The sequence below is a fragment of the Neocloeon triangulifer genome, unplaced genomic scaffold, assembly GCF_031216515.1.
Source record: "Neocloeon triangulifer isolate White Clay Creek 2 clone unplaced genomic scaffold, ASM3121651v1 ptg000003l, whole genome shotgun sequence".
Lineage (NCBI taxonomy): Eukaryota > Metazoa > Arthropoda > Insecta > Ephemeroptera > Baetidae > Neocloeon > Neocloeon triangulifer.
The window spans coordinates 6,246,404-6,261,268 of record NW_026775546.1 but is presented as its reverse complement, the minus strand read 5'-3'; the positions used below and the strand labels follow the sequence as shown (position 1 = coordinate 6,261,268).

The 14,865-nt window shown below is 34.8% G+C and overlaps 3 protein-coding genes and 1 non-coding gene across 4 annotated transcripts in view; 2 read left to right on the top strand and 2 right to left on the bottom strand.

The window, feature by feature from the left end:
* LOC132193177 (xyloside xylosyltransferase 1-like) overlaps positions 1 to 2,790 on the bottom strand; it is an 89,384-nt gene extending 86,594 nt beyond the window's left edge. Inside the window, exons 1-2 of the mRNA XM_059613641.1 lie at positions 2,605 to 2,790; positions 2,403 to 2,462 (exon numbers count right to left, since the gene is read on the bottom strand). The gene's annotated coding sequence lies outside the window, so the exon portion shown is untranslated. The remainder of the gene's footprint in view (positions 1 to 2,402; positions 2,463 to 2,604) is intronic.
* A 302-nt stretch (positions 2,791 to 3,092) lies between these two features.
* Positions 3,093 to 5,745, top strand: LOC132193173 (uncharacterized). The gene is made up of 6 exons (XM_059613635.1): positions 3,093 to 3,297; positions 3,670 to 3,848; positions 3,917 to 4,176; positions 4,228 to 4,604; positions 4,660 to 5,202; positions 5,264 to 5,745. Exons 2-6 carry the CDS (start codon positions 3,680 to 3,682, stop codon positions 5,598 to 5,600), a joined length of 1,686 nt encoding a protein of 561 aa, XP_059469618.1. The 5' UTR covers positions 3,093 to 3,297; positions 3,670 to 3,679; the 3' UTR covers positions 5,601 to 5,745.
* A 561-nt stretch (positions 5,746 to 6,306) lies between these two features.
* On the bottom strand, positions 6,307 to 6,378 carry Trnaa-ugc (transfer RNA alanine (anticodon UGC)). The gene has a single exon. It is a non-coding gene; the product is annotated as a tRNA-Ala (tRNA).
* A 348-nt stretch (positions 6,379 to 6,726) lies between these two features.
* On the top strand, positions 6,727 to 14,858 carry LOC132205865 (RNA exonuclease 1 homolog). Its single transcript, XM_059635205.1, has 15 exons — positions 6,727 to 6,972; positions 7,103 to 7,226; positions 7,340 to 7,680; positions 7,730 to 8,224; positions 8,280 to 8,501; positions 8,561 to 8,734; positions 8,793 to 8,864; positions 8,925 to 8,993; positions 9,058 to 9,195; positions 11,735 to 11,963; positions 13,207 to 13,476; positions 13,816 to 14,116; positions 14,175 to 14,316; positions 14,369 to 14,489; positions 14,605 to 14,858. The coding sequence occupies exons 2-15, from the start codon at positions 7,130 to 7,132 to the stop codon at positions 14,691 to 14,693; spliced, it is 2,760 nt and encodes a 919-aa protein (XP_059491188.1). The 5' UTR covers positions 6,727 to 6,972; positions 7,103 to 7,129; the 3' UTR covers positions 14,694 to 14,858.
* Positions 14,859 to 14,865: the final 7 nt, after the last annotated feature.

Below are 14,865 nucleotides of genomic sequence, written 5' to 3'. Positions count from 1 at the left end.
CAGAACACGGTCTTTGCAAATTCTAGATCTCATTCAGCAGACGCACCAAAGAGGCAATTATTGCTGCCCACAGCTGTCTTGGAAACAGATTTACGGAGATGAAAGAGTTGTGCGAGTGCGTGAGCGGTGATATACTTGGTAAAGAACATATTTTTACATCCTCGCTATTGCATTTTGTTTGTTACACACTGCCTAGCAAGTCTAAAGGCAAGTAATTTGTGGCAGTTACTCATTTGAAAAAGACAAGAAAGTATGTTTTGATGTTGTTCCAAAATAAATAAAAATTACTGCAGCTAATAGAACCAGGCTGCGGTACATTTCTTAATATATCCAACCAATGTTAAAAATACGCTGATCAAGAAATTTTATTGTTATAACAGTTTTATATGCAGCAATGACAATTTTACCAAATCTTGCAATTTTATTTAATTGTCCTTTTTGTATTTAAATTTAATTTTGCAACCTTGCAGTAAAATAACCTAAAAAATAATTTTTCTAAATAATTAATTTTCTCAAGCAGTTTTCCAACAACAAGTTTACATGTTGGTTGAATTCTTGATTTCCGTTTCCTCATTTAATTTAAATATACCCATAAACGGGATTTCCACGTTAGTGGTTTGACCATCCTGACTAACCCTGATTAATACAAGTTTTAAACTTAAGAAGGAAACGAAACCAAAATTTCGGTGCGAGTCTCTTCTCTGCGGTTTTGAGCAATGGAATTATGCAACTTTGTAGATGCATGTGTAGCAACAACTAATATGCTATGACGTGACGTAGATTGGTCTTGGGATTGACGTAGATTAAAGATTGCTGCTCGCGTAACTTGCCACGCTTAATCTCCTGGCACCTAACCAAATTATCAACGACGCACATATTAATCATTATTTTTAATCGATCAAAATTTCAATAATTATAATATATATGTCAATTTAAATAAAGTTATTTCTCAAATAATTATATTGTTTTCTATACTGGCAATATTGGTATTTATCAATCCATTTTAGTTTCAAAAATTTTAATCCATGTAAATTAAAAACTAAAATGAAATTGATATATAATAAATTTAATCGTTATTGTAAAACATAAAAAAATTAACGTTACATTTTAAGTTGAATAACAGTCAGAATTTTTATAATTGTTAAGGCTTGAAGAAATTTCCAACTATTTATTCAATTTTCATTTGCATAATATTTATATTACCAGATATTATATTAACATTGATTTTGCGAGTGTTTCGCTTTCAGAGTCGCGTGCAATCAATCAAGGCAGAAGACCCCGAGTACCCAGAGAAGGGTCACATGCTGAGTTAGGTCTGCGTGAGCTTCACTGCACGTGTAACGCCTCACGTGAGCACACATTAATTAACGACGCGTATCCATCAAGTGCAAACAAATTATATTGCGTCAAATTGCTGATAGGCAGCCTTTACAATGCATAAATAACAATAAATATGTCATCTTCAGCATTCAAAGTACAAAACTGTCAGAACTGAATTGAAATAAAAAAATTCAATCTGATTGTTTTTTTTTAATACAATCAAACCAATTGCCAGTAATTGATGTCCTATTTTATTTCATTTTACTCCACATTACAATATTTTTTGTATTTTAGTGCAATATTTTCATTTGAAAAAAAGTTGGAAATATTCGAAAAACCACTTCATGGTGGTTTGAATATTTTTTTTTTCATACTTTGAATTTACATCAAAATAGAATTGGAATATTATTGTTTTTCCACTAAATATTCTAGTTAATAATAAAGGGCAGTATAAATGTATTTATTATTTAAATATAGCCACAAGCACAAGCACTAAAAGACAAGCTACTGCCAACAAAAAATTTCATAGGAATACTAATTTTTTTCACTTTTAATATGAGAAGAGTGAACATTTTGAAAATTTATAATCCTTCCACTTGATTGATTTCCATAATTTTATTATTTTTTTTTCCTTTAATGAGTCATGTCAATAATGTAATACCATTTTTTTTCCTCTCTGAATTGTTGAGAGAAAATATAACTAATTTAATGGAGTCAACGGCAAGAAAAATAGTTTAATCTTGAGCTTATGCTACAGGCACTACATAGCTGACAAGCAGGTTGCAGCTATTGCGCTTTAATCCGTGCCGTAATATAAATAATCTGACATTGTATTCCAGTATTATTTTTTAGTAAGTTTTTTTATTTAAATAATAATACTCCATACCATGCCGAACCGACTCCATGCTATATGGTTTGGAGACTTTGCATGATAAAGCTTTGACACGGCATGACTGACTGATGGCATATAAGGCAGAGAAGAGATTTCATACCGCGGCATGGAGTTTTTTATTGTACGAGTAACAAAATAATCCACGATCGAGGAAAACATCCGACTTAGATTATTAACTTTTTTCACTTACTTTAAAACGAGCGTCCCTCGTCGTCCTTCCCTCCAAGGGTCCAATGCAAAGCACCGCCACCTTAAAATTTGCAAGAAAAATTAATTACATTATGCACGTACTCAACACGTATAAGGTCATTAAATTATTCGAACATAATTATACAAATATATCGATTTCCTTCAATTCCTTCGTTTTGCTTCAAAAGTTAAGAAAAACTTACGATGAAGTCAGTCGATTTTCGTTTTCCACCTTTTTTCCGCTTCTAAAAAAAGTCCCTCATCTCTCAGTGCAGATATCACTTCTTGATCACATAATATTATTATGTACCGTCAATACAAGGGAAATCAATAAACACATTGCACTTTTCAGTTTTTAGATACACATATTATGCCAAACACAATACAAATTGCAAAAACATTATGTATGACCGACTGTGTGTATTTTTGCTATGCAGGGCAGGTGAGGTGTGCAGTGTGAACACTGGATCACGCAACACGCATCTCGAGCGCTCAGTTGGGGAGGAAGAACGAGTACTGTCAGGAATTGACCAGAAAATGTGGCAAAAACAAGTTTTAGTTACGATAAGTATGTGTTCAAGAATCTTTCTCCTCTCTTCAACTCTCTTCGTCAGCTCTCACCACCCACCCTCCCGCTGGCCAATGAGATTCTATGGAATTTTTGTTTTGTTTTTTATTTCATGTATTTTATTCCACTTCGAAGTTTCGCCGGTTCCAACAGGTTTCAGCTCACATTCAACGACGACGAACGTTCGAGCGTTCGAGTCTTCGAGGGCTTGTTTACTCTATGCACCGGCCTCCGCTTTGCGGCTGCGACTTGCGCTTTTCATTCCAGAATCCAGATTTTGTTGCTATAGCAAGTCATAGCACATTCGTTCGCTATCTCCAGAGAAAAGGTTTAAAATGATTTCTCTTATAATTTTTCGTTTGTTCATTTCATTCAACAGCCTCCTCTGCTTCTGCTACATTTACGCGATTATTTTATACAATTGCTGCAAATGGCTAAGTAGCAAACACATTAACTGATTGCGCTCCAATATTCTAGAACATTCTATTTTTTCTCTTTTCCTTTTTGCGAATTTAAATTTTGTGCAAATGATAACCTGCTGAAAATTAATCGCACCTTGAAGTTATGCTGAATTTTCTCCTTCATCATCATTAAATTCATAAACATAAGTTAAAAAATCCTGCTATACAGTCATAATGTGTATTAAAATGATGCCGACCTTGCCATTGATTTATTATTATTATTTTTTAATTTTTTACAGGTAGCCGAAGATGTTAGACGAAGAGTTACTTGAGATGGCAAAAGCCCATGCCTCAAGCAGAATCAAGTCATCTGTCAAATCATCTTTCCCGACTTTGGTTCAACGCAGTGCCTCCGTTGTAAGCAACAACGTTTCTCTTCTGTATGATATGTACGGACCTGAAACTGATTTCAAATTCTGTAAGCGAAGTTATATTAACCCTAAAATTATTTTTCTGAACTAATATTCCTCATTATAAATTTTTCAGCCAACAAGACCATTGAGCTGACTTTTAGGGAGTTCTTCAATAGAAGACGGGATGAGATCGAAGAAGTAAGTCACATTGCAGGCAGGAAACTTGCTCTCCTGCTAATGAACTCGACTATGGTCACGTTCAGCTTCAACAATCTCCCCAAAATCCCTCTAGAAGAGTTAAAGAATGGTACCTCATCTGTAGAAGACTGTGACAGCGATGAAAGTAGTCAAAGCTGCAAGGATGTCTACAGTGATAACATCTGGGAAAATATGGTTAGTTTTATAATTTTCCTTATTGTCTTTATTGCAATGTAAATTTTAAAGGTGTTGGCCAAGTTAGTGAAGGTTGCTCCAAATTTGACTGAATTGGTAGACTCCTACTCTTACATTGGAACAGACTATGACGGAGAGGAGTTCTACATGGAAGAAGATGATTTATATAGCAGATTTGAGCACATTCTGCCGTACATGATGCAGTTGAAGAAGATACAGACTTTTAATTTTGAAGGAAACCCACTTGATGATGACGATTTGGTCAGCATCGCCGAACACCTTCCTGAACTTCGCACCCTTCTGTTCTCTTCATACTATCTTGGGGTAGATGGAATTCGGGCTTTGGCCAAGCTGCCTCACCTTGAATCGGTGATCTTTGAGGGTGCCACACATGAATGTAGCTTGGAAGAAGTTGATGTTATGATGAGGTTTGTAATTTTCTATTTTAATTATTGCAGTGTATCTAATTATAATTTTTGACAGTTTTATGAAAGAACTACCTCATTTGAAGTATGTGGGCTGCGAGCCGAGGGCCATGCTGAAGAACAAAAATGACCATGGCCCTCACAGACTGCCCTCCTTTAGAAGAGCTACTGACTTGGGCATCAAATACCTGTACATCCACAGCAAGATCAACAAGAAGGGCAAAAACACACGACTGCCAAACTTGTCATCTATGACAATCGAGTCACTTGAAACAAAACAAGTTAAAAATGTACTCGAATTGGGACTGCAGAATCTGAAAGAGCTGTACTTCAAAGGAGTAGCTATCGCGCAAGTTTTGCCCATTCTTCAAAGTACAGGCAGAAACTTGGAGGTCCTGAACATGAAGGGTGTTTACGACTTGAGCATCCTCCAGATTCTAGACTTGTGCCCTAATTTGAAGAGCCTCTACTTTTCCTGCTCCGAGCATGCCATTGTTAACGCCACTTTAGACCAGCGCAACTTTCAGTTCCTTGAAGATGTCTGCATTAGCACCAACACTTTTGGTTACCCTCAGAAATGCCCTGAACGATTCTTGGTGTTGTAAGTTATTTTCAAATGATAATTTCAAATTTTCTTTCACCATCATATTTGATTTATTTAGGCTCCTCAGTGCTCCGAATCTGAAAAAGGTGCATTTGTCTGGCGTTGGATACAAGAGTTCCGACTACAAAAAGGTCGTTGAGAAACTGAGGTCGTGTGATATTTTGAGGCAACTTGAGAAATTCAGTATAACTCTGAGCAAAGAATTGGTCTGTGAAGAACTCTTCACAATGATCAAGCACATGACTGCCTGGTGCCCGACCCTGGCAACTCTAAAAACTGGCAAGCACATCAAGCATCATGTTTCAGAGTTTGAAAAATCAGTCAATATGAAACAACAGTCTGGTCTCTTCTATGACAGTGACAACTTTGACAGCTTCTACGCTGATTTTGCTTGATGTAAGCTTAGCAAAAAATTTTATTTTTATTTTTCAACCGGTTAAAATATTAACATGTACTTTATATTATTTTTTATTTGAAACAAAAACTATTTTGTGGAAAAATGCAAATAAAGACTTGTGTCATAATTTAATCTGCTCATAATGTTAATTGTGTATAATTTATAATTCTTGTAACAATCATGATTTGTTTTTTATTATAATTATGAAGTCCCTGCTCGCCTGAAATTTGAAGCACATTCATTTGAAAGCCGTTAGTGTTATTAAGGGTTTTACCCAATTTTTTTAAACTGACTAGAAAGTTCATTTTAGTGTAAATATAGAAAATCATTTGCGAAATTCACCGCTAAAACCTCTCATAATAAACAATAAACCAGTATTTTTTGAGAATTAAAAACCCAAAGAAACCACTCGGAACGGGAAATAATTTAAATTAGTTAGGTCATAGCACATTAATTTTATGTCCTGCCAGATCTGGGAAGAATAATACAACTATATTTATTTAATTCTCAATGACACTGATATTATTTATTGTGAATTGTGATGGATAAGATTTACACTGCATGTAAATTTGTATTATTCCTTCATTACTACGTACCTCTCCTAAAAATCTAGCAATCAAGCGCAGCTGTTACTATTGCATTTAATATTAATTATTGATTATGGCACCTCTAAAAAACAATATTTTTTTTTGTAAAAAACAACATGGAGGAGCCGGGGTTCGAACCCGGGACTTTTCACATGCAAAGCGAACACTCTACCTCTGAGCTACACCCCCGTTGTAAGATGCGGCAAAAATAATAAATTTTCAATATCAAAATTTAGGCAACTGACAAAGTTTTCCTTTCAATGCTCATCATATTATTGTCTTTTTGCAGAAAATTAATCAATGGAAGTTGTTATTTTACTTTGTTTCCCATAATTTTCCTTCAATAGGAAAAAAATACAGGGTATGAGTTGTATGACGTAAATACACTGCAAAAGTGCACACGAAAATAATATTCATAATACATTCCAAACGTGTTACAACATGTTATCTCACACATCTGCGCGCTGCACAATGCGCGCTCCTTTCAAAAAAAGGGGGTGTAACTGCGGAGAAGGCTCCTTGGGAGAAGGTTTTGAAAGTAGGCGTGGTGTGTGTTTTGGATGAAAATGTCAGGTTAATTGTAAATGAGAGCGGCGTTTGGTAAAGAAATTCGCAAGTTCTTTTGATTATTTTTACACGATTTTAAGTCAACAACGACTTCTCATCAGTTCAAGCCTTTTATCCAATTCTTTTTGAATTTTTGAAAACTGTTAAAGATGTGAAGGGTGAAGGTTTATTCATGGACACCAGTTTCTAGACACCGTGCGACTGTGTTCTTAAAATGTGAGCTCTTGCGATCCACTTTTTGAATCGCCCAATATTTATTATTACACACTTCTTTTTTGTGTGCAGTAAATACAATATTATGCATACGTAATATTCATTTTATCAATGTACCTTTTCGTAATTATAGCGGCGTTGAGTTGATTGAAAGAAGGTCATGCTTCCGTCTAAGGGCAAGTTTTCGTTGTACCCATGTCCACATTTGCCCCTCAGCAGTTGTGGAAGGCCGTATTGTCCATTCAGTCACACATTAGGTAATTATTTTTGAAGGTTTAAAAAATCTTTATAGTCATTTTATGTATTTGGCATTAAGAAAAATGTATGTATAGAAAAAATGATACTAAAATATACATAAACAAATTTTCAGATACTGGAAGTAGTGCCCCAAACCTACCTCTGCCACAACAAAGAGCTACTGACAAAGTCGATATAATACCAGAAAAAGAAGCAACCCCAGTAACCAAACATGTTAGTTCATCACCACCCCCTCTGGCAGCTCCGACTCCTATCGTCATTAAAACGGAACCAGACGATGATGACCTTATACCCCAGCTGGAAGCCCTTTTTGGCATGGAAGGGGCGCCAGACTTATCTCGCATTGAGCAGACCTTATTTGAAACTCCTCAGTATGAGCCGACTCCCATAAGCGAGCTGAAAAATTATTCTAAAACTTCGGTCATTGAGACTCTCAGCACATACGATCCACAAGTATGAATTAATTTAATCTTTTTTCAGAAAAATTAATTATATTTTTTAGGAGAACTCTAAACCTTTGAAAGTAGAGGAGTATGTTCCTTTACCAATTAAAGTGGAACAATATGAGCCAATTGCACCCCCCGAGCCAGAGAGCTCGTATGTGCCAACGAAAAAATCTACTAAACATAATCTGTCGGCTTCAAAAAAGTCTTCATCTCCTTCGTCTTCTAAGACAAGTACTCACATAAGCAGTAGCAAAAGTGGCAGCTCAAGCAAACACTCCTCAAGCAAATCAAAGTCTGATTCAACTTCTAAGAAGACCGTGAGTGACAAGACATCAAGTTCGTCTAAATCAAGCCTCAAAAGCAGTGAAAAATCCTCAAAAAGCAGCAGCAGTCACTCTAAAGCAAAGTCCAGTGATAGGAAAAGTAGTGAAAGCAAAAGAAGCAGATCTGTGAGTTCCAGCAGTGAAAAAACGAATGGAGAGAAGAGGAAAAAGTACAGTCCCGAACCCTGCAAATCAAAAGAAATTTTAATTTCTTCTGATGATGAAATGGTATTTCATTCTAACTTAACAATAATTTGTTCATTCGGGAGTTTCTAATTTACAGGACTACACCCCAACAACTGTGATTTTGGATAATGATAGTGATGACGAAGATATTTTCAAAAATTTAAAAAAGAAGACAGAGCTAAAACCAAAAACGTCTTACACTATACCTAAGGTGACCTCAGGCAAAGACGAAAGTGATGATGATATTTTCAAAGATGTTAAAAGTAAAACGGAAACAGCTAAACAAGCTCAGAGTTCAACCAAAACATCTACTGCTAAAGTAATTATTTAGAAGTTAACTTTATGATTTTCGTGATTTTTAAGCCAACCCTTTTACAGGAATCAAATAAGCGTATTGTCAGTGATAGTGATTATGAAGTGGGTCAAGCTGCAGATGAAGAAAACTATTCCGTTCCTGATAAGAAAAGAAGGGTGGCACATATGTCAAGATTTGGATTTCAACCTAAGACAACAAAGAAAGTTATCCGACCAGTTGTATCTTCCGTTGGTGTGGTAAGCAAAAAAATTTCTTGTTAAAGCTCATTATTAAAATCATAAATCTCTTAATCAGGTCTTGGCTGAGAGGTGGAAGAAGCAACAGGAGCTCAAGTTGAATGCAAATCAAGATAAATTGTCAGACGATGTAAGTTTAAAATGGATTTTACTTGGTTTATAATTTGTTAATATTGTTTTCCTTTTGTAGGATAAAAACACACGAGTGGGTTGTGCGCAAAAAGGCAAAGCTAGGGTAGCTCATCAAACAAAACCTGCAGTAATTCTAGCTATTTAAGTGAACGCACCAATAGATAATAATTAATAAAATTTGTAAATTTTAGGATGCAAAAACTGTCGCCCGACCTAAAATTACACCAAGCCCTTCTAAGGTTCCTGCTGTGAAAAGACAGTATGTCCTCGACCAGCTCTTTGACATGTGCGTCACAATCTATGAAAAGCAGGATGATGCAGTCAGCAAGGTGATTATTTTATTTTGATTATCTTATTTTCTATCTATGAGTTTTAATATTAAAATTTTAATCGATTAATGGTTGATCAAAGCGGGATAAAATTTGAGTACACAAATCTGGAAATTTAATCCACTTGAAAATTACCTGAAAAATTGGTCAAAAATGATTTCTAAAATTTTGTTGTACAAATAACAACTTCTGCAACTAGGTGCCCCTTGCTCCTAAATATTTTGGCATCATTTAATTAGTAAATTGCTTTATTTTTTTGAAACAAAAAATTTTAATACTTTTTTTTAAATCTTGCAAACAGTTAATTAAAAGTCTGTGTGTAAGCAGTTATTAACATCTACACTGTTATTTTTTTTTTAAACTACCTCAATTTTTTATGTTGCTTTTAATTTTTTTACTCATATGAAATGATTTTGAAATTTAGAAATAAAAACAATTAACAAATTTTGCTTTTTAACAAAAGCTGTTGTTGCATTGTCGAGCCAAGAGCAGCAATAAATTTTTTGTCTTTGTGGGGTCTTTGAAGAGCCTCTGATATCTCCATCAAGGTGACGATACAAATGTGGAAAACGAAAAAAAAATGTAATATATTTATTTATATATTCGTGGAACCATCCACATTACTAAAAGTTCAGGCCAACCTTCTAATTTTTTTGCAAGTTGTTCCGGTACTAAGTAACTTCTTTTGCTAGCATAAAAAATACAAAAATAATTGCGTTTTCTATTATTAAATTTTCTTAATGTTAAAAAATAAAATCGATCTATGTCAATATATCCACCAATTTTCCAATGAAAATTTTTTATTCTCTAGTAAAAATAATTATGTTGATAAACTTCCTCAGGACTAGTTGGCTAAAAGGAAGTCTATATAGATAAAAGCAAAAAGGAGGTTTTTTTTAATATTATCAATTAAACACTTCCCTTTGCTCTAGAAATGAAACAATGAGTGGCTTATACTCATAAAAAGTGACCCAAATAGAAGAAGAATGATGTTGAAAATTCACTATTTTATTTTTTAGCTGCTGCTCGTGTGTGCGAAAACTGAATTAGAATTTGGATTTGATTTTGTTTTGATTTATTACTAATACCGAATAATTAAGAGTCAATATTTAAAATATTATATTTTACCAAGCGGCTTCTTTCTCATTCTCACGCCCTTCAGCAAAATTTTGTAATATATTCTATAATATCTTTATTATGGTATCTATTATGTTGGATTTCCAAATTCCATAATATATAATGCTGCAGTAGTCTAGTTTTTTAGCCCTCACCCTCAATAATTATTTTCAATGCAGCAATACAAAATACTCTTTATGGCATAATGCACTCAGCTCACAGAAAGAGGATTCCCTCCAAGTTCACATAACACTTTTTACTGATCAGCGTGAAACTTCCTGTCACTCTTGCCAAAGAACCTAGAACCCCCATAGTAGAGGTGCACCTCGGAACATTTTTTTATATATCCGCAATACTTATAAAATAAATCCAGCTATTTGCGGCAAGTAAAGAGACGCATTCATGCATAATCAGAATTAGCATAAAAGGAAATAAAATTGCTCCTCTTGAATTACAATTCGATAATTTTTTTATCTCCGACTTGTTGTTTATTTCCTAGTCCCTATGGTGCTAACAATAAGGCACTGATAATGAAATACCAGCATTACTTGAGGCAGCTGCGCTGTCCGCGATATAATTTATCTGCTGAAGGAATTACCTTCCCGGTGTTGGCAAACTTGACACCTGCGCGTCTGCTTGCACTTGACTAAACAAAATTTCATTCAAGTGTAGGTGGTTGTGCAATTTTCAATGTGCACGTTTTGTTTGCCAACAACTGACACGATATTATATTTCCTTGATAAAAAAAAAGAACAACTGGTATTAAGCAAGTTGTGTTATACATTAATTTCAAGATTCAAAAATAAAATTAAAAATGGCTTCAAAATTATTTTAAAATAAAATTGTTTAAAATAAAAATTATGCGTCTTTTTTGGGTCTTTTTTTAGTTTTTATTTTTAAAGATCTGCGTAAAAGATTCAATAATCAGGAGGATAATTATTTTTTTTTGTCTTAAATTAAAAAAGTGGCATAGGAGAAAAATAAATTGACCCCAAAACTTTTCATTTCTCCCTTCGCAATGAAGACGCCCGGTTTAAATTTTTCATGAAATCCACCTTGAGTCTTGCTTTGGGTATTTTATTTTTTGCAGACATTTTCAGACGCAAAATTCTAAATAATGAAAACACCGAGGCGGTAAAATGATTTGGGTTTTTACATCACACGCTGCGTCTGCGGCATCAAAATACTAATAATTGAGTAGAACAAGGAAAATTCTCGGATGTAAAAAAGCCGCTCCATCCTGCGCAAATTACGACTTACGTGCCGAAAGTCGTGATTCGCGAGCCGCATTATGAGTCAGAACGCAAGGCCCGCGAAGAGCCAATGGCCAGAGTCACAGTTATCGACTCTGACGTCAGCCGCTATAAAGCGCCAAGCCAACATACATGACTAACACGCCGTCTTTTTACTTTCCCCACAACAGGCACTCGAGCTGGAGCTGGCCATCCTCGCTAAAGCGACCACCTCCAACGTGTACACCAGCGTCTTCATCAGTCAGAAGAGACTTCTTGAGAAGAGCACCATGCCGCCTCCTCTGGGCACCGGATTACTCTGCATAGCACCCTCGGCCCCAATGCGCCACATTACCACCATGGGCGCCGACAGCAAGATCGAGCGCATCAACGTGTTCACTAGGACGATTGAAGTCAAGGGTGAGACTTTTATCTTTATTTGCTCTTCCAGTACTTGGACTCATTGTCAGTTACAACAATTAGATTTTAACCAACCTTAAAAACTTGTTTCATATCTTCGTTATTAATAATGGACATCATTAAGCTGTGCAAGCCTTGTTCTTTATCCATTGTTATACCTATTTTCAGTATGGTACATGATGACACACTCTAATTCCTGTTTTCTAAATTTATAAAACTGAACTGTAATTTAGAATTGCGCAGATTTATTCTGTATTATTTAAATTTTTATCGGTTTTTAATACTTTTTAATATGAGTATTTTTAAAGTATTTTTAAAATAATATCATTTTCATTTCATAATTTGCTAATTCAGTAGAATAAATTATACTCTGCATTATTTCCTTTAAATCTTTTTGACAAAAAATAATTTTCAATTCTTAGTCTTTGAATAATAAGCCTTACATCAGTTATAGTAAGGAAGGTGATGCAACTTTGCAGTTAGTTGGATGGTTCTCCCCTTGTCAATTTACCCAACAATAATACGCATTGCATAAGCTGAAAATTTTTAGCTGACACTGATATTGTTTATGTTTTCTTCTTGCCACCTTACTTTTTTGCTAACAATCTGTTTACTGTGGTTTTTCTTGGTAATATGCTTGAAGAAATTGTCCCCCATTGTTTTAAGTACACTCCGTGTCGATATTTTTTTTTCAATATTAAAATTCTGGAGTGTTTGGTTAAAACAATATGATTCTATCAATTCGGCAATACTCTACATATTTTCTTACAATTAGAGCCAGTTTGTTTCTCCTCGAAAAATTATCTCAAATAATCATTAATTCCTACTTTCTAGTCTTGTATGTTATCAAAGCAATACCAACCCAATTTTAGACAGACAACTATAGTATAGTCTTAATTGGAAGAAATAAAACACCAACCCAAAAATTAGCTTTAAAACTCAGAACAAATAAACAAAATATGATAAGAGTTACATTGACATTAATTCTGATTTCCAAGGACGGAATTTTCAACCGTGCTTGTTTATTTTCTTGGCAATGACTCCCTTGTCAGAATAACAATGTAATTGCGTGCCAGTTGGTTGCCACATGAAATTTTTACATACATTTTCCGGCTTCGTTATTATGAAAACCTTGCCCAAGAAATTTGAGCTTTTTAAATTTTACAGTAGTTCAGATTTAGCTAAAGAGAATTAGCTGCATTATATGATTTTAAATTTCAAAAATATAAATTATTGATTCCAGGCGAATTCCTCTACAAACTGATGTCCTCGTATCTCCTAAGCAAAGATGAGCTTAAGGAGCACGGGTTTCCTCTGCCGGATGAAAATGACCGCAGAAGGGCGCTTATTCATGCCGCAGATGACAAACGGCGGAAACTTCCCAATGAAAACCAACGCGAATGCTGCAGATGCGGTTCAATTTACGTAGTTAACAACAAGGGCATGCCAGGAAAACTGTCCCTTGACGAACTCTGCATTTATCACCCGAAGAGGACGTACAAGAAAAGGAGAGGTTAGTACAGTCATTTTTCAGCTATTGCATTGTTCAAACAAGTGGGTCAACGCTTTAATGCCTTTGAATTGTTTCAAAATACGCACGGCAGTGCGCAGTAGATTGATCTTATCATTGCAAGTGTGGTAATAATTTTTTCATTTCAAATGATAAGCGTGTCTGGAGGCTACGTTGACCACTTTTCGAGCAATTAAACAATGAAAATAAATCAGAATTTACCTTTTGCAAAGTTTTAAAAACTAATTGGGTCGCTTTATCAAAAAAATTCATGACCTTGCTTCTAGGCTTTAAAAATTAACATGTAAAATTTCAAAGTCTAATGAATAATAATAATTGCAGATCGCACAACAGTGGAGGATTATTACATGTGTTGCGACCGACCGTTTTCTTCTGAGGGCTGCGAGTCCAATGTTTACCACATCAGTGAAAACCCTCACTTTGATCATCTCACCGGTTTTGTCAGAGCGCAAAGGAGTTCCAGGCCGAAACAAAAGACAGGAGTTTACGCCTTGGACTGCGAAATGTGTCTCACAACAAATGGGACCGAGTGCACCAGAGTTACGATAATTGACGAGCACAGGAACAATATTTATGACGCCTTAGTCAAGCCTGATGTTCCAGTATTAGATTATCTCACGAGGTTGGTTATAAATTATTAAATAATTTTAATTAACTGATTTATTTTTTCCTTTTTATAGATTCAGTGGGATTACTGAGGAAATGTTGAACTCAGGGAATACGAAGACTCTAAAAGAGGTGCAGAGAGAGATTCTGCAGATTATAAGAGCAGAGACCATATTGATTGGACACAGCTTACAAGGCGATTTAAAAGTCTTAAAAGTAAAAATGACTAATAATTACCTTTTGGTTTCTAATTTTTTCTTATCTGTAGATGATTCATAAAAACGTAGTGGACACAAGTATCGTTTTTCCTCATCGAGAGGGCTTGCCGAAACGACGTGCATTGAAGAATCTTGCTAAAGATTATCTTATGAGACTGATTCAAGTTGATGGTGAGTTTTTTCCTATTTCAATGTTTTATATAAAAAATTATCTTTTTATTTTTTATTATAAATTATTTGAATTTTTATTATCATGTTTCTTAATTGTGATAATTTTTTATTGTAGAAAGCGGACATGATAGCAGTGAAGACGCACTTGCCTGTATGGATCTCATGCTTTTCAAAGCAAAAGAGGACGCTAAGTCCCACCTGTAATTGTCACCTTCACTGATGCCCAGTATTAACTTTTAAGTCTTGTAAATAGTTTGCGTCATACTCTCATCAAGATATTTTTGTTCGTGATCACTTGTTTCTTGATTAAATGGTAATTTAATTTTGCTGATATAAATGAAATAAATCTTACAAATTAAATACAAAAATGGTAATT